Source organism: Fistularia commersonii, chromosome 34 (genome assembly GCF_037954325.1).
Source record: "Fistularia commersonii isolate RoL2024-O1a breed Wild chromosome 34, RoL_Fcom_v1.0, whole genome shotgun sequence".
Lineage (NCBI taxonomy): Eukaryota > Metazoa > Chordata > Actinopteri > Syngnathiformes > Fistulariidae > Fistularia > Fistularia commersonii.
Window position 1 is genome coordinate 8,055,433 of NC_141317.1, and position 25,319 is coordinate 8,080,751.

The 25,319-nt window shown below is 40.2% G+C and overlaps 1 protein-coding gene across 4 annotated transcripts; it reads left to right on the forward strand.

Moving 5' to 3' along the window:
• Window positions 1-1,113: 1,113 nt before the first annotated feature.
• On the forward strand, window positions 1,114-24,575 carry znf512b (zinc finger protein 512B). 4 transcript variants are annotated; one of them, XM_086141503.1, is made up of 19 exons: window positions 1,114-1,225; window positions 1,758-1,848; window positions 1,983-2,009; window positions 3,794-3,928; window positions 12,812-12,891; window positions 13,005-13,133; window positions 13,321-13,496; window positions 13,589-13,872; window positions 13,968-14,039; window positions 14,647-14,781; window positions 16,073-16,200; window positions 17,181-17,273; window positions 20,033-20,131; window positions 20,615-20,770; window positions 20,843-21,181; window positions 21,459-21,560; window positions 21,732-21,794; window positions 22,771-22,869; window positions 23,854-24,575. In XM_086141503.1, exons 4-19 carry the CDS (start codon window positions 3,796-3,798, stop codon window positions 24,199-24,201), a joined length of 2,436 nt encoding a protein of 811 aa, XP_085997629.1. In that variant the 5' UTR covers window positions 1,114-1,225; window positions 1,758-1,848; window positions 1,983-2,009; window positions 3,794-3,795; the 3' UTR covers window positions 24,202-24,575. The 4 variants fall into 4 exon arrangements, with proteins under 4 accessions (XP_085997629.1, XP_085997632.1, XP_085997631.1 ...); XM_086141506.1 differs by lacking the exon at window positions 13,005-13,133; XM_086141505.1 differs by lacking the exon at window positions 1,983-2,009.
• Window positions 24,576-25,319: the final 744 nt, after the last annotated feature.

A 25,319-nucleotide genomic window follows, 5' to 3' on the forward strand; every position in this document is an offset into this window, starting at 1 on the left:
GACATTAACTGTTTACTGTGATAGATCTGTAAAATCACTATTTGTGGCATGGCATTTCTATCTTCGGTTGTAACCGTACATGTCTCTGTGGTTTAGATATTTCTGAAACAACGCTTGACTCTAACAAACAGTTTATGAATTGGGCCGATGAGCGCTTTGGTCAATCATGGTCTATCGATTACAGGGATGGCTTCTGCCCTGCTTTAAGCAAGACTAATAATCATTGCGATCAGCCATTGATTTACACATTTTGTCTCTTTTAGAGTCAAAATATACAGTAAGTTATCCCGTTTCAGCAACTGGTCGCCGAGCAAAGATGAGGCTCTCCTGCCCTCCGCTGGCAATAAAAGAAACATATTTACACCTCGATTACATCATGGTTTTTTAGGATAATTTCCACTAATAGGAAATATTGGGTCACGATGACTGGCACCAATGAAAGACTGAGACGAACCCACTTCAGTGGGCTGGCAAATGCTGTGAATGATTCGCGCAAGACGTGGGTTAAAACCAAATGCTTAGCATTTATTTTTAGCCGGGGGTTAACAGTGCACATAGCTTGGAGGTTGAAATAACAATTAAGCTAAGTGACGTTCGGCTGCCATTAAAACCAATTTGATTATTTAATGTCTCAATATTGACCTTGACTCCAGAGGATTATTGTTTGGGTTATTTTGAACGTTCACAATTTTTTTTAATTATTATTATTTTGGCAAAAATACTGATTTCAAAGAGAGTGATTGGCTGAAAGCATCGGGCTCCGTGAAGGTACCGGCGAGCAGGGTAGCCCGCTACAACCGGGACTAGAATCATTTTCTGGGTCTGATTCGGTCGCGTTAGCCGGTCCCCACCTACCGCCACCGCCAGGAGAGCCCGGCGAAATCACATTTATCACCAACCAGACCGAGATACTTCGAGGGGGCTGATTTTTTTTTTTTTTTAAAGGAAATCCCTGCGCCGTTTTCTCGCAACAGCGACTTTGACGAGGCGGAACGAAAAAAAGAGAGAGAGCGAGGGAGAGAGAAAATCTCGGTATTAATGCGCACGATGTGGAATATCGCGATAATAATAATAATAATAACGCGAGAGTTCGCAAGTTGCCTCAAGGCTGTAGTTCCAACTGTCAAAGGTGGAGTGGATACGCGCGTGACCCAACACACACTACTGTAATACTGTACACGGCCGCCGAGATAATGTCCGTATAAAACCCCGAAATAATCCCGAGGTAAGAAACCGAGGACTGTTCGGAACCCGACCGACGTTTCTGGTGTCTCGGCTCTTTTTTTTTATTATTTCTTCCTCCCCCTCCTTCGCGTCGTTTTCTTCGCCTCTAACCAACTGACGTCGAAATTATCGCCTATATATTTTTTCGTGCCTCCCTTTTAGCTCCAGCCAGCGCTAGGATTTTTTTCCCCCTTCTTTCCTCCTCCTTCGTAATAAAGTCGCCATTTTGCTTCACTGCCTATATAAACCATCCTGTTCTCTGTTTTTTAAATATTTTTTCATCTCAAGGGGAACGGGACCTACGTTTTTTTTTATTTCTGGCAATTTCCAGTGTTTTCCGTGGTGTTTGACAAGAAGGGGGGGGGGGTCGAAGAAGTGCCTCGTGGTTTTACATATTAATGCTGGAAAGGAGGGGGACGCGACAACCGGAGCTGGGAAAACGACGAAAGTAATTCGGATATCTTTTTTCATGAACAGGCGGATTTGTAATTTCCCTGCCCTGCTCTTTTCTTCCATCTCGTCGACGCCCGCAGAGCGGGAGGGGGGACAGGACGACGGCGCGGACCGGCGGCTTCTTCACCAGGCCCCCTTGCCCCGGTCTGACCGGCCGTTGACGCACAGCAGGTGTGAATGCCATGTAACACAACATTGGTGGAAAAACGCCCACTTTGGTGCCTGTCTCCTGACCCCCCTTCCTCCTCCTCCTCCTCCTCCTCCTCCGCCTTCACTTGGGTGACCCGGTGCCACCCCGGCCCTAGGCGCTGGGTGACCGCCCGAAAGCTCAGGTAGGTGTGGCCGATCAGTGGGGAGGGGGGGAAAGTGTAGTTTTTTTTTTCTTTCTTTCTTTCAACCTCATAAATAGAGAACTCTGTAACCCCTGTGTGGCTGACGCACACGGCGTGGCAGCGGTCCACGTGTGGGGCTTTTACTTACCTCCAGGTTGGGTTGTCAGCAGATTGTGTGAGGTGGTGGTGGTGATGTGTGTAGCTGTGTGTGTTCTAATGCATTGCTCTTGTTTACTTGTGTGTTCGATCTTTTTAAGGACCCCCCCCCCCCCCCCCCCCGCGCGCGCGCACACACACACACACACACACACACACACACACACACTACTGCCATCATGCTGCTAAATGCATATAATGAAGAATTAATTCAGCAAGCTGCATAAGTTCTGCGAACACTGCTTAAACAAATGTTGACACAGTTCACTATGTGAACTGTTGGTTCCCCCAATAGGAAGGTTGGCAGTTTGAATCCTGGTTGTACAGCACAGTGTCTTTCCCAGGTGTCCTTGGGCAAAGACACCTAATCCCAAGTTGATCGCAAAGGCCTGGTTAGCACCTTGCATCGCAGCTATGCAGCCATCTGTGTGTGGTGAATGGGTGAATGCTATCTAGTGCAAAGCGCTTGACACCGCAAGGTGTGAAAGTGCTATATAAGTTGAGACCATTTACTCTAAAATATTAATAGTAGCAATTAAACACGCAGCAACAGCAAAACCAAAACAATTTGAATGTACTGACATCCAACGGGACAATTTTGTCATCCGTGGCAGGATTTTTGAGGTTTCAGCCAAACCAATGGCCGCTTTGTGATCACCACAAGTAAGGGGGAAATTTGTCCGTGACTTTACCCAACACAACATTTCTTTAAGGTTTTATTGCATTTGCACCTATGTAAACATCTGGTGAAGTTCGACCACCCAGATCCCAAAACATCAGCCTTGACCGAAGAAACAGGAGGGTGTCATGTACTGTTGTGCACAATATATTGGCCACTTGCGCCATACAGTTTCTCACTATGCCTGGAATGTCAACATATATTAGCATCAAACTGGGTATATTATTGCTTAGCGAATGAGCCATCATCATTCAATGTACAGTCAATGGCATGGTGTGTCAACAGACACTGAGTGGCCCCGTCCAAGTGACCCATTGTGTTCTGCTGTAATTTGTTAAAGGAGTGACATAATTGTGTGCTAAGAGAAGATTGTGTCTATTTCTGAATGGTAATCAGTCTCACTTAGCATAATTAGCGATTGTCAGCTTTCATTCATTAGACGGTTCTGTCCTGGCAGGGAATTGTTGAGCATGCAGACATGTGACTTGCGATCGCTGATAGTTGATGAAATCCATAGCATATTACTACTATCTGGAGGCAAGAAACTTTGTTGCTGAGAGTCTGACCTTTTTATAAGGAGATGCAGACAACAGCTTTGTACCCTCACTTCTAGCCCATCTCTTTCTTGAACTCACCTTTAATCTAAAGGGTTGAACATGGAGTTAGTATGGAAGTGAAAGTATTGATTTGAAATGAAACATGGAAGGTCACACCCTCATAACCACTACAGCTGATGACTCTGCCTGCAGTTAAATAACCTTCAGACCAATAGGACGGATGGCCGACATAACAAAAAAAACCCGTAGATCAAGAAGACAGCATCATCACAGGGTATTGATGCAGTGGACATTGCTAATAATGTTTTGACAAGTAATGGATCAGGATTAATGAGCAGCCTCCAGATATTGATCTCTCTTGTTTGTTTGTACCCCTTCGAATACAACTGCAGACATGGAGAGCCCAAGTAGCCCCAGGCTTGGGAAGCAGTCGTCATCAGGACTGTCAAGGGTCCGGACGTCTAGGTTTGGGCATCTCCAGGACCCTGCTAGGACTATACCAGGCCCTGAAAACAACAACAGACATGGTAAGTGACATTTTTTGCAGTTTTCAATGGAAATATTGGAGCTGCTAAATGTTTCTGCACAAAATTTTAAATTAGGAGATTGTGGGAATCCACCATAGAAGCATGGAGGTTGCATCGATGGCTGTTTACATAGACCTAGGTTGTGTTTCTTTTGCTTAAAGAACACAGGTTTGGATTGTACCGTTTAGATTACTTGCTTCTAGTTTCTTGCATGCTGGGGATTGGATATTTGCTGTTCTTATGCATAAATATGCATGTGGTCTTCCAACATAAGTAATTTGTTTATTTGTATTAATTGAGAGATCTGTTTGCAAACCCACATTTTTTTTGCGCATACGAACATGATACGGTTTGAACTAAAATATATAGCTTGCCCATGGTTGAATAACAGAGACATTGAGATCAGACTACCTAGAATGTACTCAAAAATTGTCCTGACTGAATGTGGGTGAATCTTTCAGCTGTTCAAATTTGAATGTGACCTAAGCCACACTGAGGGAATATGTATTCAGTGGACATCCTCTGTTTAGGCAGAAATATGTAGCTCGTTCATGTGCCAACAACTTTGTATTATTAATATTATTATTATTATACTTAGACATGCATCTAAAAACTTGAGTGCTTTGGTTGGCCAGGAATGTGGCCAGGATTAGACCTATTATGTATTTATTTAATTACTTCTTTTGAAATTTGGCATACTTGGCATTTGAAGTGAATTGCCTTAACACATTTGGCTTTTGCAACTGGAATAATCAATCTGTATATTCATATGTCAAGAGGGAAAGTGAAATTACAAGCGTTCACGAGAGAATCATTTTGAGGCTGTAATGGCATGTGTTTACTCTCATTCAGCACAAAGATCTGTATCCTTTGAAATGAATCACACAAGCTGCATTTTAATGCCACGGACAAACAAAGTCATATTACTTCAAGATATGGGATTTTTTTTATACTTTTAACAACTTTTTCACACAGGCAGTTCTCGGCGTAACTTTTTTCTCGAGAATTTGGTCAACATACATTTCAAAAAAAGAATAGCGTTAGTTTTTTTGAATGAGTTATATTTTGCAAAGAAACAATGTCTCCTCAACCTCAATGTAATTCTACTCCTCACACCACAGCAGTGCTTGGAAACTACTGATTTTTTTCCTCAGACTGCCTTGCAGTGACAAAACCAAACAAACAAGTATTGCCAAGCATTGACATGGGTGAAACCCCAAGCCATCTGGATAGAGAATGAAGATTATGGAAACAGTCGAACTGGAGAATTATATTTCAATCCAATAAACCGGCAGATCATCATCATGATTTTGTTAATAGAGTCAGGCAGTCTTGGAAAAGTGGGGCTGCTCTAATATGACCCAGTTGTTTTGGTTGCTACAAAATAGCCTCTCTCTCTCTCTCTCTCTCTCTCTCTCTCTCTCTCTCTCTCTCTCTCTCTCTCTCTCTCTCTCTCTCTCTCTCTCTCTCTCTCTCTCTCTCTCTCTCTCTCTCTCTCTCCTCTCTCTCTCTCTCTCTCTCTCTCTCTCTCTCTCTCTCTCTCTCTCTCTCTCACAAACACACACACACACACACACAGCAAACTGGTACAAGACTAAGGTGCTTCAATTTGTTTTCATTCCATGTTAATAGTCTGCCCTCAAGGTTCGATTTTCATGCATGTGTGGGTGCGTGTAGAGTGAATGTCTGTGTATTGTACATACAGTTAAACATGTGCTTTCTTAAAGTGAACAGTAATACGCAAGTTATTCTGCCAGACAGCGTTGTAAAGGCAGGGGAGGATAGGCCAGACTAGCAAATCAATTTACTGTATTGCTTTTATTTCTATGTCACCGTCTGAGTATCTGCCTTACTGTGAACACTCTAAGGCTCTCAGTATGCGCTCCAACGCTTTATTGTGTTCAGTTTCCGGTTAATGTGTTTGTCTCTTTATTGTGGTACAATAATGTTTATTTGCATGACAGAGTTTTAATGGCAGTCTCTGAATGCATTATCTTTACTTTTTTTTTACACAGTTACTCTGTTAACATGAGTTGTTTTTAAATTAACTAGTGCAGTGTTTCTGTTGAACTTTGCTCAGTTGTTTTTGAGGAGGAAACACCTTTGGCATAGATTCAGTAATGAGTCATCTCAGTGTTTTGCATACAGCTGATGTAAAGCAATGACCAGTGACATTTGATCCTATTTCTTACAGAACTTTTGCAGATATCTCAAGACTACCTGGTTTTTGTTTGTCTATTTTGTCGTCGATTCCCACAGTGGACTTGCTTAACTTTTTGATAATTAAGAGTTTACCGTAGAAGGTAGAAATACCACAGCAATAATTGTCTGTTTGTATCTGAGCCAAGCTCAAGTTACAAATCTACATTTCATCATTTTAAAGTTGAAGAATCGCCTTTTTTGATTTTGAAAGGTGCTCTATTGTGATTTTTTTTTTTCCCGGGGTTTCCCTTGCCTTCATGGAATCTTTTGTCGGTAACATCGTAAATGGGGAGACATTAATGAGATTTTCTAAAAACAGAGCATATCTTCAGGGAAATAGAAGAGCGCCAACACACACAGGACCTATCACTGTTAAATGAATGGTCACAGTGGTAGTCCTTCTCTAAGAATTCATTAGATGTGTGTTATAATCCAATATTGGTGAATTTGGAAAGTAAATCAAGTGTAGTTGTTTTAGCAAAGGGTCGCACAATTGTATCTAGACATTGTTATGGAAATTACAGCTGTATCTATATCAAAGCGTAGCCTTTTTATACAGCACGTCATATTCTTAAATTTGGCCTCTTTTAGTTTATTAGTCATCAGTGACTGGCTTGATGAGAAGAAATGCTGGGGTGATAATCATAATGAGTCTGGCACTGGCCTGTGTGTCCTACGGGGGCTGTGAGCCTCAGTTTGGCCAAACAAAGACATCAATATCTAAGGCTCCCTGTGGAGGTTTTTCAGTGCTCATTCTATGCCACTTGTACACAGTGTCCTTTTCAGACTACCATTTACCACATAATCTGCCCCATTCCTGCTGGTCACTATTCATCCCTCTTTCCATGATGAATATTTAACTGCATGAAAAAATTGTTGGTTGCCAAAACAGATAACTTTAGAAGTATATGAAACCAAGTTGTTGGTTAAGCATCTGTTCACAGCCTTTAGGTCTATGCCACATTTAACCGTGAGATTGCAAATTTTTAATCTGAAGAACTTTGATACTGATGAAAATGGATTTCTCTCAAGCTATAAATCCCATTGCACATGTGGTCTCTGATCATGAACGTATGTCTCCATTACCAGTTGGTCACTGGCAATGGAGCCCAAAAATGAAATGTATAAAGCGTTGAGTATCGTGTACTACAGCAAATGTTGTGTATCAATTTATGGTGCGTATTATTACAAATTTGGATGTCGGTTAATTGGAGCGTTGCAGAAACTATTCTTCCTGGGGTCCAGAAAACAGTTCATATGTAAATGAATGAATATACCTGTCCGAAATCAATGGAACTTTTGCTTTAATAAAGAGTGGTCGGTTACCCGCAACTGCTACTGGTACCCAAAGAATAAAGTAAACAACAAGAGAGATTTTTTTAAATTTAATGCTACAGAATGGCTGCCACTGAAATTAACAAAAGTTCCTGGCCAAACAGCTGACCAAAATGCAGCGTGCATTTTTTTTTCTTTTTTTTAAATGCAAAACTTTCTGCGAAACAAGTCTCACCTAAATTCTGTTTGGCTGGAGTGAGATTTAGAGATACTCTAAATCATGTGCATTCATATATAAAGATCAGCCCTCTGTCACTGAAGAGTCATGCTGTGCTTTAACCCGTTCCAGAAAATACTGTCCATTCGTAATACATGTAAGAGGAGTTAGATCCTCTGTGATGGGAGGCGCTGCTTCTATAGTGATTTTGAAGCGGCATAGTAAGTGTATAGGATGATTCCATTTGTACACCCTTATTTATTTGTTTTGTAAATTCCGTGAAGATGGGTTAGATGTACCTTTAATTTTAGTCAGTATATACATCACCTAAAACAAAGCGTACACACAGGGCTGAAATTTTTTAATTGACAGCCAGCTACATTCACAGTGGGGCAGCATTGTCAGCCCACAGTTGCCATCTACTGGCAAAACAAATTTGCTTTGAGGGACATCAATCTTGCCTTCCTCTTATTTTCTCCTTCTCTGTCACACACTCCTTCATTTTTTTTCATTGTCCTTTTATCCATATGATAAATCCAGATTGTCAACCTTCTCCATTTCATCTTTTTTAAACTCACCTCTGCTTCCTCTGGTAATTATCATCATTGTTTCATCTTACTAATTCTACTGCTTCATATTCTGTGAAGGGGTCCTGGTCATCCAACCAATCCTTAGTGTGTTGATAGGTTGAGTTTCTCAAATTGGTGAAACACTGAAAAAATATCAGCAGAGATATAGATTGATGAGTCTTCCTTTTGAGATGACATTGAATCACTCAACCGAGTGCTGTGTTCCTTTTTTTTATTTTTGTTACACCTTCATTTGGCAAGCTAAAGGATGGCAGATGAGAAGGAGTATAGGGAAATGAAAGAAGAGGGAGAGATTGAGTTGGTGAGTCACTGCCTATAAAGAGGGCAACGCAAACAATCTGGAGCAGGCATTCTTTGTTTGGTTCACATATATTGCATGTGCTGTTGCATAAAGAAATTCCAAGCGCAGCGTGTGTCCCACAACATGCCTTAATATATGGTTTGCATTTAATTTCATGTGGCTTTAATTTTGAATTCAACATACTTAGGGAAGTCATCCAGCTGTTGTGATTGGGTGTCACTCAGTATTGGCTATTTACTAAAATGGGCATTGCATAATAAATTGGGTTTCAAATAATTGATAGGCATGGAACTGAGGAATATGGAAGTCCATCAAATTATTGTAGGAGTGAAGATGCCATTTTATATGTTTTTATTTTTCCAGTGTCTTATGATATCCCTCATGTGAAATCATCTATTTTTTACTTCATACAATTGTGCAATATAATAATGTGATTTGTTTATTGAGTGCAATGCTACTAATTAGTTTAAATGATCACTCACATACCGGCCTGATTTAGCTATTTATATGTTTGGTCAAAGATGTACACTGATAAGCTATATCCTTATAACCAGAGACCTGATAAGATGGGGTTTGTCTTTTGCCACCAAACAGTTATGGGCAATTGTGGCATGGACTCCCATCACAGGACATTGTAACATTGTCTCCTGTGACACAGACTTATACACAAAGGCACAGAACTAGCAATAAAACTGAACAATTTGAGTAAAAGTACATCTTCTGACTGATCAGGCATCATAGAATATTCCTCTCTGTCCCCTGCATCAGTTAGCCTTGGCCACACGTGACCCCGTCGCTGGTTAACCAGTTATCTTCTCTTGGATTCATTTTGGGAGGTGACGCTCTCTGAAGACCAGGATAGGCGATGAAGTTCAGCAGATGCATTTATCCATTCATCAACCCACCACATTTTAGCCCTTGAAAATTAATTAAAACCTTAAACTCATGTATTTTCAAAGTCTAATACATCAAATGGAGGGGAAAAAAAGTGTTCACTGACTGTCTTATATATTTCACCCACTCCCCTGTCAGTGGTCAGAATAAAATGTCTGTATGGTGTATATACAATACGCGAGAGATAAGCATAGGATTAGAGTTACAAAAAAGTATGCCGAGATGAGATAAGGATGTAGAGCAGTGGTCCCCATACTACGGCCCTGTAGTTTCCTCTCAAGATCCCAGAAAGGGTTAATTTTTGGTTACGTTTGGCTTTCTGGGAAACAATAAATGTTAACATTCAGACATCTCTGCGATCGTCACACTTTTTGTTACAAACTGGCCCGGCCCCCCGTCAGAGAAGGGAAAAGTTATTTGTCCCTTGCAGGAAAAAGTTTGGGGACCCCTGATATAGAGGGTAGAGAGACAGCGAGAGTGAAGCAAAAGTGAAACTGGCTTTTTAGTTACTTAGCATCTCCTAGGTAAAACCTGTAGCCTAGCTGCACCCCTCCTCTTACACATTGTTTGGATTCAGGGCCTACTGTGAGGGAATTACAGGGATACGATCAAAGTGAGGTGTGAATATAGTGGGAAGGGCTGTACCATGTATGTACATATGTAGTAGATAATATGATGATATGCCACTAAGCGGCGAAGGTGTGAAAGATGGAGACATTGCTAGAGGCAAGAGTCACCGAATAAGGCATTAGTCATGATAGCTCGTGTGCACTTGTGATGGCTACACCTAGGGGATGTTTTCTTGGCAATGTGTACACATATATCAGTTTCTCGATCTATTGTCTTTGAGATTGGAAAAGTGATGAGGATATGTCAGTGGAGAGTGGCATTTGTGTATGTGTGTTGTCTCTCAAAGCTATAGTATGTCTCAACCTACTGTGGGGACACAGACAAAGGCTCCTGTGTGTAGTTGTTGAGAAAAACAAATGACTGTTTGTGTGTATGTGTGCGTGTGTGTGTTTTTGTGCATGTGTGTGTGTGTGTGTGTGTGTGTGTGTGTGTGTGCGCACGTTTGTGTGTACGAGCATGTGTGCATCCTTGCACTTGGGGAGCTATTGCAGGCGTAGCTAGGAGAACTCTGAGGTTATTTGAGATCATTAGGCAGCTGCCAGCACTCCTGCGTCTCTTCTCTTCTCTTCTCTTCTCTTCTCTTCTCTTCTCTTCTCTTCTCTTCTCTTCTCTTCTCTTCTCTTCTCTTCTCTCAGATTTAGCCAGTGAGGAGAAACACTTGCAGACAGCTGGGAGCAAGTCATACTCTGACATTAGATGAACAGCTGTTTTATTCCCTTGGCTTGTGTCTGAGAACGGGGTTTTTGATTCGACACAATGGGCCTGCTTTGTTTCATTCTAAGATGATCCTTGCGACGGTGTTACTCACAAGCAAAGCGAGTAAAATACACTGAATATTTTTTGTGTGCACATTTCACACCTCACTAAAGATGTATCATTTTAGAAAGAGTGCAATAGCAGTGTGCAAATGCCTATTTTCATTATAACCTACTGAATGTGGGCCTAATTGTTCCGCTTGCTGGAAAGCGGCTTCTGATATTGATAACTAAGACAAGTGGATCCCATTCCCATAGCAACAAGAACACATCTTTTTTCCAGAGTAGAATTCATTAATTATGACTTTCTTTAACAAGACCTTTATTTTCTTAGACAGGAATTAGAATGCATGCTCAATTTCCTCTTGAGCACAAGAGCTGCACCAGTGGCTGCTTTACCTCACCAGCTGCTTCCCAAACCTCTAATCAAGAAATCCTCTGTTGCTTTAAGGATATTAATACACTCATATCCATGGACACAACACTCCTAGGTATAGTTATTTTGTGATTTGCATGCTTTTATGACTGTCTTTACTTTTATTGTCAAGATTTATTCCCAATTACCGCTGGTAACATTTTTCTAACCCTTTTTTAATGTTATATAACCTTAGATTTTTTGTCTTACTACGTTATCAGTGTTATTCTGAAGTAAAATATGACATACTATCTGGGATTTATTTGGTGGAATGGATCAGTCCATGGCTGTGCCTGTGGTCTTAAATGACATTTGATACTGTTTAATAAAGTAGGAAGGAATGCTATGTGCAGAAACTTTTGTATAGCTATTAAAAGTATCAATATGTTTGTACCTGAAACTATTCTTTTGTCAATATGAGATGTTTTTTGTGCATCAGTCACAGAATATCAATTCATTTGCTTGATTAAAAAAAAAAAAACAACCACCCTCCAACCATTTTTACAATCTGGCAGGCACACAATGTGCTCTGATCCAGTTTGGGAATGCTACAAATGGTCTGCACAATTCATGTGTGCATCCTGTCACTGCTTGTCAATGAGTCTGCAGGAGAAGAAAGGACTTGGCAGTCAAAGTGTCATGTTCTTCAGCATTGGAAAGTGAAACAAACTTAAAAGAGAGACTTTCCAAGACCATTGCCGCTTTCAACTTCACAACAAAGGAGTGTCATAACGACTTCAAATACACCCCATTGACATTTTTTTAGACCTGAAATGACTGGATGCATTATTTTGTCTAGTGTTTCATTGCGACCATCAGGTCTTGCCAGATCAATGCTGGGAAGTTAAGTGCACATTTTTGAGATATATCATTTTCTAGAGTGCAGCTGGGCTTGTACCTGCAGCAGAATCATTCGGTATTCTGCTTGGTAAGAGGTAGAAGTTATCCACCCCTGCAATTCTCTCATCTCTTCCTCAGTATCCTCTGATCCACTCTCCTCCCTTTCTTATCCCCATCCTTACATACACTCATCCTTGTCTCTTTGCAGCTTCCCTTGCTTGTAGCACTGCGTTAGGTAGAATTCACAAGCGAAATTGTAGCTTAGGAAAATACATAATATATCAGTGTACTGGCAGTCCTCAGATGTACACAAATGACACCAGAATGGTTGATGAAGCTAAAGGGAAGTGTTGAAGCTTTTGGACATTGCGTGAGAAAAGAGGAAAGAAGTAGCCTTGAGAAGCAGGGGGAGGGGGAAAGTTGAGACAGCTGAGGCAGTGGGTTTGCTGTGTGCTGTGTCAGAGGTTCACACCGGCACTAGTGATTTATAGCTGATTTATCTGGCTCAACAGAAGGCCTTTACCCAGTGCCACTTGCTTTCTCATTCCCTCACACATATGCCTGCATATGCCTGCTTTATTTTCTCACAACATGCACCCCCCTAATTGTGTGTGTATATTATATACTTTTTTCCACAGGTGATCAATAGGAACCAGTACTAAACTGATACGCTGGCTTTAGTAGTCTTTTTATACCCCCTTTTTCCCATCTCTGTGTTGTTTTGTACTTAGTCAGAAATGGTTTCTTGTCTCAATTTTTGCCAGGTCCATTGTTTGATGAGTCAGCAGAGGGGAAGAGGAAAGGGCGGCCTAAAGCAGATGTGCAAGAATTGAGAAGCATCCCGGTAAGTATCCATCTTTTGTTCGATGTTTGTTTAAATATTCCAGATTAATATGAAATATATTAGGATAGCTATTTCTTGCATTCAGTCAACTATGTTTTTTCACCCCTGAGCAGTCCCAATTGATAGTACAATGGAAAGAAGAGTTTAAACGCCACTCCAGGATTAAATGTCCGTGTTCAGGCTGTTGGTTAGAGTTTCCCAGCATCTATGGCGTCAAGTACCACTATCAACGCTGCCAGGGCGTGAGTTACAAATATCTGCTCTCTTTATCCATGTAGGAACATGTAGTATTTTTGAGAATTTACTTGCAACGTGATTACCATAAGATATTGAAGAAATTGCAATGGAAGTATCATGAATGCTCGTACTCTAATTATTTGGGGAAGAAACTCTACAAACCCTGTCTTCATGTCTGTGTTTTTGTATCAGGCCACTGTGGTTGAGAAGCAGAGTCATGCCTGTCCCTACTGTGAGGCAGTGTTTGCAACAAAGGTACGCCTGCAGAAGCACAAGCAGTGGAACCACCCAGACAGATATAGTTTGGAGCCCAAGGATGAGCAGACCAAACTTCAAAAGACTCCGGTCAAGTCCAGTACCACAAAAAGGTGCATGGGATTTACCAGATTGGCTTCCATTGTGGTTGTAGTAAATGCTAGTAATGACTGTCCTAAAATCTTCTGTCAATCTGTGACTTCAGACCAATGGAGAACAGTCCCCTCTCTCCAGTGTTCTTCAAAGTGAAAAAAACCCACGAGGTCTCCACCCCTTCTCAGAATGGGGAGCTAGCCCACCAGAGGACTGAGAGGAAACAGTACAGCCACGGTCAGCATCCGCTCCAGATGCACCAATCCCAGTCAGTCCAGCCTCAGGCTCAGCAGTCGCAGTCCCAAAGCACATCGTCCGATGCAGGGGGCAGTGAAAGTGAGGGGGGTAGCCCCCCTCCTTCTTATCCCGATGAAGACCCAGAGCGAATGAGGCATAGTAAGATTACAGCAGTTCTGAACGGACCATATTTACACTAAATTGCTCAGCATTTGTTTGACCTTTCTATGTCATGTGTTTTTCTCTTGAGCCAGGACGGAAGCAGAAAACACCTAAGAAATTCACTGGGGAGCAGCCTTCTATTTCTGGAACATTTGGATTGAAAGGTAAAGCCCAACATTTCCCTCAAAACAAAGTTTGTGTTGATAGCATGGCTTTTCTACAGGGCTTTTTAATATCATAAACTTGAGCTTTAGAAGTTGTTAGCTTATGTCAGACTGCTTGATTGAAGGGAATCTTTTCCTTGGAGAAGGAAAGTGTGACACAAGATGTCAAAGAAACATCTTCTGTTCTGTTCTGGAACTCTTTGTTTAGACAATACCTAAAGTTTGGATGGAGCATTATTCCTGATTGGAAGGCATCCACCGTCATCTGTCAGACATGGCAATGAAATATTATATACGGGCTTATATTGCTGTGAATAGAACTCGACCAGTGGGGTTTAGTGTTGATGTGAAGGCTGATTGAAGAGATAGAATGGAGTCTATACAGCTATCATTTGAATTGTCTATCAATTTATCAATACATGCATATGTGTGTCTGTCTGTGTGTATACGTATGTATGTATATATGTATAAATGTGTATGTATAGCAAAATGCCATTTGTAACACAGTTAATGGAATTGCACAAGTATTGATCAAGGGGGAATTTAAATTGTCATTTAAAACAATTATCACACTAGTATACTGAATTTTTATTACTGTGTGTCACAGGTATGACTAAGGCAGAGGAGAAGTTGAAGGCTACACGCGTGAAAAGACCAGAAGGGAGTGGATTTAGTGAAGAGACTCAGAGAAGACCAACATCAAATCAGTCCTCAAAGAAAGACCCAGCAACAACAAGTTCAGGTGAACATAACATTTGATACTTGGGAAAAAGATTTCAGTGTTCTGCTTTAATACACTCTCTTTGTGTAATGGAATGTAAGTCCTTTAAAAAAACATCCATCCATCCATCCATCCATCCATCCATCCATCCATCCATCCATCCATCCATCCATCCATCCATCCATCCATCCATCCATCCATCCATCCATCCATCCACCCACCCATCATCTTCTACCACTCATTTTGCATTCAGGGTGAAGGGGGGTGCTGGAGCCTACTTAAAAAAAAACATTTAAAGGAATAATTCCAAAACAAAACCAACAATAAACTTGTTCACTTTGTTCATTAATGCAATGTTCTATACTTTTTATACTACAGGGGTAGTACTAAACTGGATATGTAAACGTATCGTTGTTCATTGTTAGCCCATTGAGATCATACATTGGATTTGGTCATGTGATAAACAAGGAAATAAGTATTAATACTTGTATTATCATGCTTGGGTAAACACATCCTAGTGGAAAACTCTGTGGCCATTGTTTCTCTATTATATTTGCTTTGGGTTAGTTCTGGGTTAGGAGCAAGCAAATCGAATGTGTTTGATTTGCTTGCTCCTAACTACCACGACACTTCAATGTGCCTTTTCTGCTGAAAATTGAAAGGCGAAGAAGTAGTTACAGGAATTCTGGCCATTTAAGTTTTCAGGCAGTTCAAATGTTCAATGTACTGTAAACTCTAATACTTCAAAGAAACATGCTTTTAAATTTTCTCTACTTCTCAAAATGTTTTTTCCTTTTTGTTTTTTTTTGGCAGGGGGGAGGGGGACAATTGAAGTTAAGCTAATTGCATTTATCTAGTGGCCATTCACAAGCAGTCCTTTCAGTCTCCTCTTTGGAAAAGGGAGATTTTCTGTTGCACAATCAGTGACAAAAACAGAAAAGATATATCAGTTTTGGCCTTCACATTAGAGACGACACAACAAGGGTCAGTAGAAGACAAAAACATCTATTCCAATAAAAGTAAAAGTAGTTATCACAACAGCTACTTCAGTTTATTCTTTGAAAAATATTAGGTGACCAAAGCGACCACATCTACGCCAGAACACCAACTGGGCCTTTCCAGACCACTTAAAATTGATACATTTGAGGTTCTAGAATCAGCTTAGCAGGGATTATTTCATGGTATTTATGTATTCATTCCAAAATATATACCTCCTCCATTTAAATTTAAAGATGAAAAGCCACAATGATATTTCTACAGTTGAAAAATACTTTTAAGATTTGATTGACTGTAATATCTTACTGTTTCAAAGGACCCGTTTCTGACACTCAGTGGCAACGAGCTATTTCAGAGCGAGGAGAAGTGGTATGCCCCACCTGTTCCATCGTCACCAGGAAGACAATTCATGGCCTAAAGAAACACATGGAGATTTGTCAGAAGGTCAGTGAGCAATAAAGCCGTTGATCAAACTGGGAGCAAAATTGTCATCTTGCTTAAACCATGACAGTGAAAGTAGGGAAATTTGAAGGACTTCAATGCAAGTCATTATCGAAACAAAATTAACATGAAATGTCCGAATAAACCTGAGGTTCATGCTGTTTCACAAATATCATATTTCACATGGCTCTACCATGCCTGTACAATTATCAAGAAAGCACGGATCCTTAAATATTCAGTTTGCAACTATATTCAATTTACAACTTAAACTATAACGGTTTTGCATGCTGACAGGAGTTCTCCCAAATGCCATTTTACATTGAATCCTTTTCTGAAATGACAGCTATAATTTCAATGTTGGTTAGAACTCTGATTGCATTATTATCGGGCACTCCCAGTTGGGCTTCCAAACAACCATTTGGGAAATGTTTACTCCACAGACATTGATTGGAAGTAGAAATTTTATTCTGCAGTAGCTCTGTACAGTAATCAGTAACAGTTTCCTCATTTCCCTCAATGACAGTGCACAGTCATTTATTTGTATTGCACAATTTTGATCAGGACTTAGTGAGGTAAATGAGCTTTTCCTTCAGACAAGCTATTGTGAGTGGTGCAAATGGCCCAGGGTCTCCAGAGAGATATGTTCCCTTTACTTACCTTTATAGTTACTTGATCCAAAAGCCCCTGTGACTCTCTTGAAGTGACATTCTGCCATTAAGCATTGACAAAATCAACACATCAGAGTGACTCAGCATCAGAACAATCTGGTATATAGATCGGTACTGAGGAATGGCTTTTTCTGGTTCAAAATAGTGTTCTTGTGTTGTTTTGATCACAGGTGTCCACTAATGATAAACTCCATTAGGTTATCGATAAAAGGCGGCTGCATTGATTGAGTCAATAAAGAGAAACAGTGAGAGAAGTGGGCTCCTTCCTTTTATAGAAATGTTATCTGATCCTGTGTTTGGCCTTCTATCCTACAGCTCCAGGATGCTCTGAAGTGCCAGCAGTGCCATAAACAGTTTAGGTCCAAGGCTGGCCTCAATTACCACACCATGGCGGAACACAGTACGAAGGTATAGACTTCTCAACCCTAAATGTACCCTTCGTTTGATACATCTTTCTTCAAATTGTCTTAACAAGGTGCATGCATCATACAGCTCATTAATCCTTGGGGGAGAAAATATTCCAAGACCGTCTGTCAGTCATAATGTCAGACAAGACTTAAACAGCATATCATTATTGCTTTAGTGGAAGTGATATTAATTGATATTAATTATTGCAAAACTGAAACAACAGAAAACCAACTGAATGGAAAAAGTAATGGGGTTTAGTCAAGACTGTTAAATTATTATCTGTATTCCCTCACAATGTGGTTCACTTAATCACTCTGGAGCTTCTCAGAATGGAGAAAACATCTACATCCCTGCAAATTTTTGCCTGACATTTTTTCATTTTTCACTAGGCCATGTGAATTTTAATCCCTCCTCAACCCCCCATGAGAACCCAATTCAGTTTTGTCGTCTGATGGTGGCACAAATTGTGATCCAGATGACATTTTATATCTGTTTAGTTCGCAGTCAAGTCAGAAAGAGCAGATCAAATGTTGAAGATATAAAGGGACTCTTAATTCATGGCGTTAAAGACTGTTTTTTGAAGTTGATTCCCCAAATATTCTTTCCGGCTGTATTGGGATTCAGCAAATGCTTGCCAGCTGTCACAGAAAATATTTCCTGGAGGTCAATCTTACACTTCACAGTATGCGTGGAAATCAACCTTACACTACAAGCCGTGTCACATTTCACAGGGTTTATGATGGCTGTCCCGCATATAGTATACCCATATACATGGTAATTCTCTTTCTCATGGGCTACGCTGAGATGCATTTTGAATGATGCATATTCATCTCTAGCTGTGACTCTCCAAAAATGTTATCTTGGGGTTTGTAAAGGCTCATACATTTGAATTGATGATGGGTATTCTCTCCTTGAGGTGCTTACATTTTCTTTCTGTTGCTGTTTTAAGTCTGATAGCAAAGAGCTTCATTAAGATATTATCATGACACTCCTGCATTAGATTATTAGTACTGCTATTAGGTTTACTGAATAATTCAACATTACCCAAGAAGTATCATGAAAGATTAATGGCAATGTGTTGAGCAATTATAATGGCATACTGCAAATGGTTTAATGTGTTTGTGTGACTCATGCTCATAGTATATTCGAAAACATCATAGTATGTATGTGTTTTTTTTTTTGTTTTTTTTTTTGACTAACTACCTTGAATGTAATGGTAGTTTTCTTATGCAACCTTTGTCTGGCAATTTGAATAGTTCGACGCTGCCATTTGTTCTAAGGATGGATATGTTATGACAATTTTATTGCTGGCATTTCAGTCCTGCGGATTTGTGGCACTATGACTCGACAACGTTTTTACATTCTTGCATTACTTGTTAATTTTTTCATCAAACTGAGAGCCATCATTTATAATATTTTCAAACAAGTGTACTTGGTGATTAAAGTGGGCTTCACTGGGAGATATCCGTCAGTTTTGCCTCCTTCTTTTGCAGACAGTAGAAAAATACAGAGTACATGACATAGATATGTATACACACCGACACATAGACCCATTCTTTTTATAGTGAAAGCAGTGGCAACATATATAAAAGCATTTTAATAGAAATGTGGTTGAATTTTGCCGTGTGTGTGTGCTCCCCCATTTTTAATATGTATGCAACAGATCGTGTCACTGTGTACATTCTTTTATTTTGTTTATATTCTTTCTGTCAGGTATCTTTCATGTGCATGTGCACTGTGCACTTGTGCTGTCTTGGACTTCCCAAGCCCATTTAGTGGAAGGCTCATTGGATGAACCATTGTGTCATTTAAATGATCAAGGCATTAAAAGTTAAAATTTGACTAACTATGTTTCAGACCATTTCCAGGTATTCATATACCAGCTACGATGAAATATTCAATGATTAATTTTAATCTTTAAGGTTTTGTTATTGTTACATCCTTGACTGTCTGAATATTTGTGTTTATTCTTTTTGTGTCATGTGAACTTTTTTTCTTAAATTCTCACATTTTGAATTGATTTTTCTTAGATTTGTGGCACAGATATGTATTTGTGCCAACAATGTCTTAAATTGTGTTGAGATTGCAGCCACATGGCAAAGCCCCAGTGTAGTGTGGGAAACCACAACAGGCTAACAAGTTTGCGCCCTGAGTTTGAGGTCACTTTTGCTTCTACTAAGATTCTTGGGCTTGTTCTCTTTCTTTAATTTCTAATGCTGTTAGTTCACACCTTCTCTCTCAGTCATAGAAGCATTCAGAATACATGCTGATAATAGTTTTAGGGGTTCTACCCCTGCCATTGTAAATCAAAGGCTAAGCTAGTGGCTGTTCTTTTGCCTGTAGGCTCGAGTTTGATTTGACAAGTTAACTACTCACATTAACCCGACCTTGATGGAAAGCTTGGACTATGTCTCACTCTTTTCTGTTCTTTCTCTGTTCATTAATATTTCACTTATTACATGAAGTTTGCAGCTCTGGGATTTTTCACAAAGCCTATTTTTTTCAGTACTGTGTCCCCTTTTTTTCTTCCTGGTAGTCCCGCCATCTGTTGTTCTGGTCTTAGCTGGGGTTTGGCACCAGCCAACACTTGAGTGAGAACATTAGTTTGACAGTTGTCATAAATATGCGTTGAGTTACAGCCTCACCACAAAGTCATTTAATGAACCTGGCACAGTTTGAAACCCTGAGATGGAAAATGCATTTTCTTTAGCACTTCTTATAAATAATGCTTATGTGACTTTATGTTTGTTCCCCTTCAGCCCTCGTGGGGCGAAGGCCAGTCGGAGGACGAGCATGAGGAGAGAGAACGACTACGCCGAGTGCTTAAACAGATGGGACGAATCAAGTGTCCCAGTGAGGTATGCTCGTCATTCTTCGTGTCCTTTTTCCTTTTGTTTCTCTCATTCTTCAACACCAACCTTTATTTCCATTTGTTCAACTTTCCCTCCTTTCATGTCACATTTTCCTCTCACTTCATGTGCAAGTTTCCCTTTACCTTTCAGTTTTTATGCCTTGTTCCTTATATACTGCCGAAAACCACATCAACACTCTGCTTTCTATTACTTAATTATGAGAGAAGAAGATGTGCTCGGCCCTTTTTTATGTAATTCAGTTTTCACTTTATTTTTCAAGGTGAATTAAAAATTGGTCAATTGCCAGTTTTTAATGTTAATAACTGTCTCATTTGGTGTTACACAATTACACAAACACTGTTTGTACAAATGCGCACATGTATGCAGAGCTGTTCAGCCCATTTCTCTAGTCTGATGGGCTACCAGTGCCACTAGAAGCATTGTGGATGAGAGCTTTCTGATGATGAGAAACCTGTGTTTTTATGCCAGCACTGTGGAAAGTCGTATCGCTCCAAGACTGGCAGAGACTACCATGTACGCACTGAACACTCGCCGACCACCATGACAGCCACCACCACTACGACAGCAGCCAACATCAGCAAGGACAGTATCACTGACACCAACAACAACAACGGCAAACAGAGGGTAAGAGCATCCTAGATGGAAGAGACCTATCTGTTTTTGACCATAAATAAGGAGAACCCTCCTTCTCTCCAGGTTGTCTCTGAGTCTTCATCGGCAGGCAGGAAGGAGCAAAGGCAGCTTGAGAGGTATGAATGGCAGGAGCAAATGTCATTCAACCAGCCGAAGGAAAAGGAAAGAGAAGCCAAGGATAAGGACCAGGAAAAGGACAAGAACATTGTGCAAATCAAGGAAAAGTTATATAAAAATGAGGGCCTGGAAGAGGACTTTGAACGGACCCCTAGTGGCAGAGTGAGGCGCCGGTCGGCTCAGGTGGCAGTATTTCACCTGCAGGAGATCGCAGAGGATGAGCTTGCCAAAGACTGGGGCAACAAACGGCGTATCAAGGATGACCTGGTACCTGACAGCAAGAGGGTAATGACACTGGTTTCATAATGTATACCCTTAGTTGCCAACAAACTAAATATAAATGTTGAACCACCTTACATACAAGTAAATGTTTCAAAATGACCTCTCGGCCAGAGACCGATCGATAATCAATTGCACAGGCACAGAAAAACACACCAGCTGAAAGTGGTATGGCTAAATGATTAACAGGTCCCCATACTGTTTCTTGTGCTGACACAGTAAGATTAAAACCATTCAAATGACCAGAATCTCATTCCTGTCCCCCTCTCTTTCCTATGTTTAGTTAAACTATACCCGCCCTGGCCTCCCTAACTTCAGCCAAGAGTTGCTAGAGTCCTGGAAGAACCAAGTCAAGGAGAAGGGCTTCATCTGCTGCATCAATGAAGTAAGAGAACTTCAACTGAGGGCGGTGTTACAAACAGAAAATTAGTGAACACATTTATGGTGTCACTGGAGGCTTAGTCAACATCATGTTCTAAAATATGGAACCATTTTTATAACATAAATGTACGTTTTTTTTTTTTTGTCTAACACACTTTGGTTTTGTTGTTTTCAGAACTGTGAAGCTGTCTATTCCAGTGTGTCAGGACTGAAAGCCCACCTTGCTAACTGTAGCCAGGTAAAAACAAATTGACCAACCCTAAGCTCCCCCAGACTCATTAGTTACAGAGTATTACACATAGTCACACACGCACACACACACACACACTCACACTCACACACACACACATACACAGAATTCCCTCTCAGGTCTGTCCTCACCTGAACCAGACTTGTTTGTCTGATATATGTAATTATTTAAGTAGTAGTTGTGTGTGCGTGTGTTTATATATGCTTGCTTGGGTGTGTTTGTGTGAATGGATTGAAGTCGAATGTGGATCTATGATCTAAAGATGATAAAGAGATCGGAATCTGACTTTGAAAATAATTGTTTTTAAGTGGCCGTTGAAAATGTGTAGCAATTGTGCATGATGTAACATGCAAATGTACACAGCTCTGCTCTAAAATTAAGCTCTTCCAGCTAATTTTTTTTCCAGCTTTCCAGCTAGATTCTACAAAAACACATTAAGGGTAATAAATTCATTACTTTACAAGGGGAAACTGAATACATTGATGGAAAGACATAACTAGATGTCAAACAGCCTCATCAGTTGGCGCTATCAAAACCCAGTAGGACCCCGGGCTCCTGATCCACAACACAAAGAAGGCTACATTCACTGTACTTTATGTCTGACATGTATGTTAAGTCTTGCATACATTCTAAACCTAAACCTTGCTGAAGAAACGTCGTAGCAGGAGTCAGGAGACAGTATGAACCAATTATCTTCACATCATCTCTGCTGTCTAGTTGAGATGAAAAGACAGAAGAAAGTGAGAGATTTTGAAGTCTACAGATCTTAAGAAATGTCTTTTCATGGCTAAAAAAAATCTCTGGAAAGAAGCATGTGAAATTGTTACAAATTTGGTGTTAATTTGAAGGCAAAGAGGGGCAACATACTGATCTGTGTTTTTACTCTAAGATAGAGTGGCTAAATTGTGTGCGCCGTTCCTGTGTGCACATTCGGTCCATGTGGTTATTGATGTGTTTGTTGCAGGGTGGTGGAGAACTGGCAAAGTACACGTGTCTGATCTGTCAGAAGGAGTTTAGCTCAGAGAGTGGTGTCAAGTACCACATCAGCAAGACACACTCACAGGTAGGTCAGCTGTTCTGTTCTTTTGGCAGCAAGCTTTGAAATCGTTTTTCTTTCAGGACTATAATTTCCATTTTTTGCTTAATTCAAATTAAACAAAGCAATGCGCGTGTCTCGTAAACACATGGTTTAGAATTCTATCACTGTATTCGAGACCGCTCGATGATTCAAAGGCAGCTCTGAAATACTCACATGTAGAAACTAGAGTTGTAAAGTTCATTGTCAAAAAGCAAAATCAGGGTTAAGAGCAGGTTACAAAAAGCAATGCCTAAAGCAGAAGTCACTGAAATAAATGGGAAAAACACAGAAATATGGAGAAGCGTGAAGGCAGGACAAGTAATAAACAACATACAAAATTGACTTGTTGCATAGAGTTAGACAGGCGCACAGTGCGAGGGCAGCTGACGAAGGAGGAACGGAACTGGATCGACAAGGCCCCTTGTTTGGACACGGTGACACAGATGATGACAATGATCAAGGAAGAATTAACCCCAGCCAAAATACACGAAAAGGCTAACAAAATAGAAATTAAAGATGACCACATATAGAAACGATTCGAGGTACAATACAGGGAATAAAAGGAAAAAATTAAACGCTAAGAAAAAACAAAAATTACTACTTACTATGTATAGAATCAAATTTATATTCACTGTAAACTGAAAAGTTCCATGTAAAGTTTACAGTCGCAGACAGTTTGGAATTGAGATGCCTATGTTCTTTATAACAATCTTGGCAGTATATCATCCTGATCTCATTCACTTAATTATAGTTTACTAAACACAAGCACATCTTTGTTGAATCCATGTTCTGCTTTCCAGCTGGATTTTTTCAAAGTATTCTTTATAATAACCTTTTATGCAAACATGGCATGTGTCCTAGCAACGACAGGGTATACACCATGCAGTAAATTATTTGCTCCTTCTCCTGCTTGCCTGTTTGTTATTAAAAGTAACGGTTTTGTTTTTTTTGTTTTTTTTTTTGCTTTAGAATTGGTTTCGTGCAACAGCAAGCCAAGGGGTGTCCACAAGCAAGAGTAAAGCCCTTGAGGACAATGGGATTACAGCTGAGGTGAGGAATGGTGCCACCACTGGCAGGAAGAGGGGTCGCAAACCCAAAGAGCGCCCCTGTGTGGCCGAGCCTCTCCAAACAGAAACTGAAGCAGCCGCCACTCTTCAAAACTCACCCGCTGCCATAACCCCTTTCTCTGGCCCACCACAGTCACCCAACCAGGACCCTGACCTTACAGACGCTGTTAATCCAAACCTAGACAAACAGCTCAATGCTGCCTCTGCCGCACGACGAAGCAAACCCAAGAGGCTGTCATTGTCAGAATAGCTCCGCTTTTGTGATTCAGGGGCCAGAGACGTCGCTTGCTGTAAATTTTATGCCAGGAAGCTTAAACACGTTTCTAACTCCACGAGAACTTGGCACTGAGAAGACAACTACATCAACCATTAAGAAGTAAAACATTACTCGGTACAGACTTGTTTTGCAGCCCCACAGCTAATGTGTCTGCTGTCAAGAACAGTACTCATGTTACTGTAGTGTTTTATTTCTCCATTTCACTTTTGTCTCCCATTTAAGCGCACATTTAGTTTCTGCACTAACAGCAGGGGTATCAGCGGTAATCAGAGATAAAATTCTTGACTTAAACATGAATAGCATTTTCTTAACACAAATAATATTCTGAATAAACAAGTGTAATTCTCTACAGGAATTTATGTTGTACTTGAGAGGTTTTAAAAAGGATACTCTAATAGCATGGTAGTCATTTAATGATAGCTAGTGTTTTCACTTTTTTTCCCACAGATATACTGTACTATGTACATAAACTATATCTATATCTCTATACCTATATACTCAAAGCAATTATGCCATCTGTTATTTCAAAGGCCAACACACTCATTTGGATCAAGAGGAACCGGAAGTTCTACAGTGTGTGATTTAGTGCAATGGTGTTTTGAACTTGATTTTTGTTTTGTTCGAGAAAGCAAATGTCATATAAGCTATAATGTTGGTCAGTTGTTAATCATATTCCTCTCCTTTTTTCCTCTAACAGCTATGTGGCTATTTTTCCTGTCTATCTTTTTATTTTAACTACATCACGTGAAGGTAATCTGCTTTGAAATGTATAATTAAGTGTGAAAATGTATTTCCACGGTTCATTTATACTGACAGAAGTAAGCAGAAGACCCAAAAAGTGATTGTTTTGCGAACTTATTCCAGTAGAGGTTTTGACAAGATATTTTCTATAGCATTGTTTAATTGATTTTCGACACAAAAAAAAACTTGAACTATTCTGACTAAACTAGGACTGGCGAACCTAACTGTCTGACAGAAGGATGGGTTTTTTCTGAAGCTTGTTGCACCATTGCAGCACAATCAAATGAAAATCTTTTAAGAAAAAGGCCATATTTAGGCTACTACTTTAGCTTGAATCAAAGAGTTGAGAA

Coding starts and splice junctions, on each gene's coding strand:
- znf512b (XM_086141503.1), top strand. CDS start 3,796: ATGGAGAGCCCAAGTAGCCCCAGGCTTGGGAAGCAGTCGTCATCAGGA. Junction 17,274..20,032: donor TGGCGGAACACAGTACGAAG/GTATAGACTTCT, acceptor GTTCCCCTTCAG/CCCTCGTGGGGCGAAGGCCA. Junction 20,771..20,842: donor ACAACAACGGCAAACAGAGG/GTAAGAGCATCC, acceptor CCTTCTCTCCAG/GTTGTCTCTGAGTCTTCATC.